Source organism: Micromesistius poutassou, assembly GCF_964030765.1.
Source record: "Micromesistius poutassou genome assembly, chromosome: 1".
NCBI lineage: Eukaryota > Metazoa > Chordata > Actinopteri > Gadiformes > Gadidae > Micromesistius > Micromesistius poutassou.
The window spans coordinates 3,551,853-3,554,283 of record NC_140271.1 but is presented as its reverse complement, the minus strand read 5'-3'; the positions used below and the strand labels follow the sequence as shown (position 1 = coordinate 3,554,283).

At 46.6% G+C, this 2,431-nt stretch overlaps 1 protein-coding gene across 1 annotated transcript in view; it reads right to left on the bottom strand.

Annotated features, from left to right (window-relative positions):
- Positions 1-261: 261 nt before the first annotated feature.
- Positions 262-2,431, bottom strand: part of hs3st2 (heparan sulfate (glucosamine) 3-O-sulfotransferase 2) — a gene marked incomplete at both ends in the record, with an annotated part of 7,570 nt that continues 5,400 nt past the window's right edge. The window contains one exon of the mRNA XM_084488913.1: positions 262-880. Coding sequence (XP_084345039.1) covers positions 262-880 — 619 coding nt within the window. The remainder of the gene's footprint in view (positions 881-2,431) is intronic.

The following is a 2,431-nucleotide window of genomic DNA, read 5'->3' as shown; positions in this document are numbered from 1 at the left end:
CACTGTTTGTATGTTTACCATCCTTCCGGGCGTCACTGATTCGCTGGTCAAGTGCTAGCCCTCCACCAATCAGATTGGTAAAGACTGAACTGTACTGTAGTGGCCGATTGCACACGTTGAATCGGCTGAAAAGAATGCCGACGACCTTACCGACGGTCGACCTCACCGAACACACCAAAGAGACTCATGTCACCGACCTCTCAAGGCTCACCGACGGCCGATTTTTCCGGCGCGGTGTGTGGCCGCCTTTGAATAACCTCCTCAGTCCCACCTGAAGTCGTGACCCACCGTCTCATAGAACTTGATGTTGAACGGCCTGTAAAACTCCCTGAGCTGCTCGATCACCTCCTGGTCGATCTGCACGTGCAGCCGCCCCTTGGACTTGCCCAGGCACCGGGGCTGGCTGCTGCTCTCGGGCTTCTTCAGACAGGGGAAGCCCTTGGTCCGGTTGAAGTAGAAGTGTTTGTCGGTGATGATGCGCTTCAGGCCCAGGAAGTCCTGCACCCGTCCCATCTCCCCGGCCGGGTCGGTGATCAGCCGCTCGCCGCTCACAAAGTGGATCTGGGACGGGCGGAAGTACTGCAGCCAGCTGTCCAGGTGCAGGATGTACATCCCGATGCGGATGGCGTTCCAGGACGTGTCGACCACGCCCAGGCTCCGGTTCTTGAAGGCCAGCTCCTCGAAGGTGGGGATGTCGGGCTTCTTGGAGAGCGTCTGGGTGTAGTCGGAGATGGCCCGGGTGACGGGGTTCCGGACCACCACGATGAGCTTGGTCTCGGGGGACATGCTGGCGATGCGCCGCGGGGCCTCGCTGGTGACAAAGTAGCTGGGGGTCTTCTCCAGCGTGATCTGGCTGTCCAGAGTCCTCGGCATCAGGCCCCTGGATGGACACGAGGAGAAAGGACACATGAATGAAAGAGGGACGGAGAGAAACATGAAATCATTAGTTCTGCACTGGGGGTCTTTTTGAGCCACAGGAGTTAACGAGATGTGCAGCCAGGCCGAAGCAGAGGGCTCATCCGGGAAAAGACACTCTTTTGTGTTCGTTTTACTCGCCGCACAAATGTTCAAACAAGAAACCTTATTTCATAAGGCACGGGATCATGTCTTTTGAGTTTAGACGCAGTTAGAATTTACAATTTCATGTCATAAGAATGTTAGGGTTATGTTGTTATTAATAGCAGTAGGGACAAGGTTGAGGTCAAAGCTTGTGCCACTCTCCTACAATGGATAGGTTGCCTTGACAACAATTAATTATATTGTAAACATTTCAACATTATCATGGAACACATATGGGAACATGGAAACAATAGCTCATCAGTAAAACATTCATCATATTTTAAACAGAAACATTCAAATTGTAAAACTTGGTTGGGCTGGTGTTTTTTTCATCACTCGTTCTCGCTGATAAACTGTGGCACGTCTTCTATTATCTCTTTTCAGAGGCGCCAATTAAAGCTAACCGCTCCCAGATTTGTCAGTCTCTGGGCAGTACTACTAATAAGTTCCTTTAAAGGTATCGATCTTTGTTTTATTTATGAATCCGGCCTTCTGAGCCTCAGGGCCACCACAACAATTCATCATTCATCATGCTTGAAGAACAACAACGTAACGAGCAAACTATGTTGCTAGGTAGCCACAACATATAGCAGTGATAGAGTGTATGTGGATATTACTAGGCCCCCCCCCCATCTTTTACTATTACAAAATAACAATAAATACTAAACATTTCAGTGAGACAACAGATATTTTTTTGTATTATCCAGAAATTTACTGAACGCTAAGGGTTGTTTAAATAACACTGAATGTACATTACATACAGTACATTACATATAGTGTGTGGGCAGATGTTGCTGAAATACCGCCACAGGTGACAACTATATTAACACCTGCAGCCTTGTAACAGTGTATGGAATTCTGTATCCTCAGTGGAGATGTATACTAGTTTTATTGTTTACGACAAGCATTGTGCGAAAAATCTCCATAATGCATCAGGAATGTGAATGTATTATATTTGGTCCTGTCTATCTTGACACGGCGTTAACACTGCACAGTTTATCTGTCAGAATATTCGTACTACATATATTTCATCCTGTCTTGCTCAGCATGGCATTAACACCATTAGAATGTATGCCTGCACTCAGGGTACTTGGAAAAACATGCAGTTTCAGTTCAGTTCAGGAGTTCTACAAATGCATTGGAGTTTATAGAAAGGCTAAAGAAATATGAAGAAAAGGAGTGAAACAGATGTTCTTTCGAGCCTCATTTCCTTTAATGTATTTTCAAAAAAAGCGCTGCGTATGGCATAACACTGATGCAAAATTGCGGCGCAATTCATATTCCAATCACTGATCGCTGATAAGATCAAAGTGATTAGGGTGGCTTTGGCTAGTGCAGAAGAGAGCCAATACATCTCACAGCTGGATCCTTT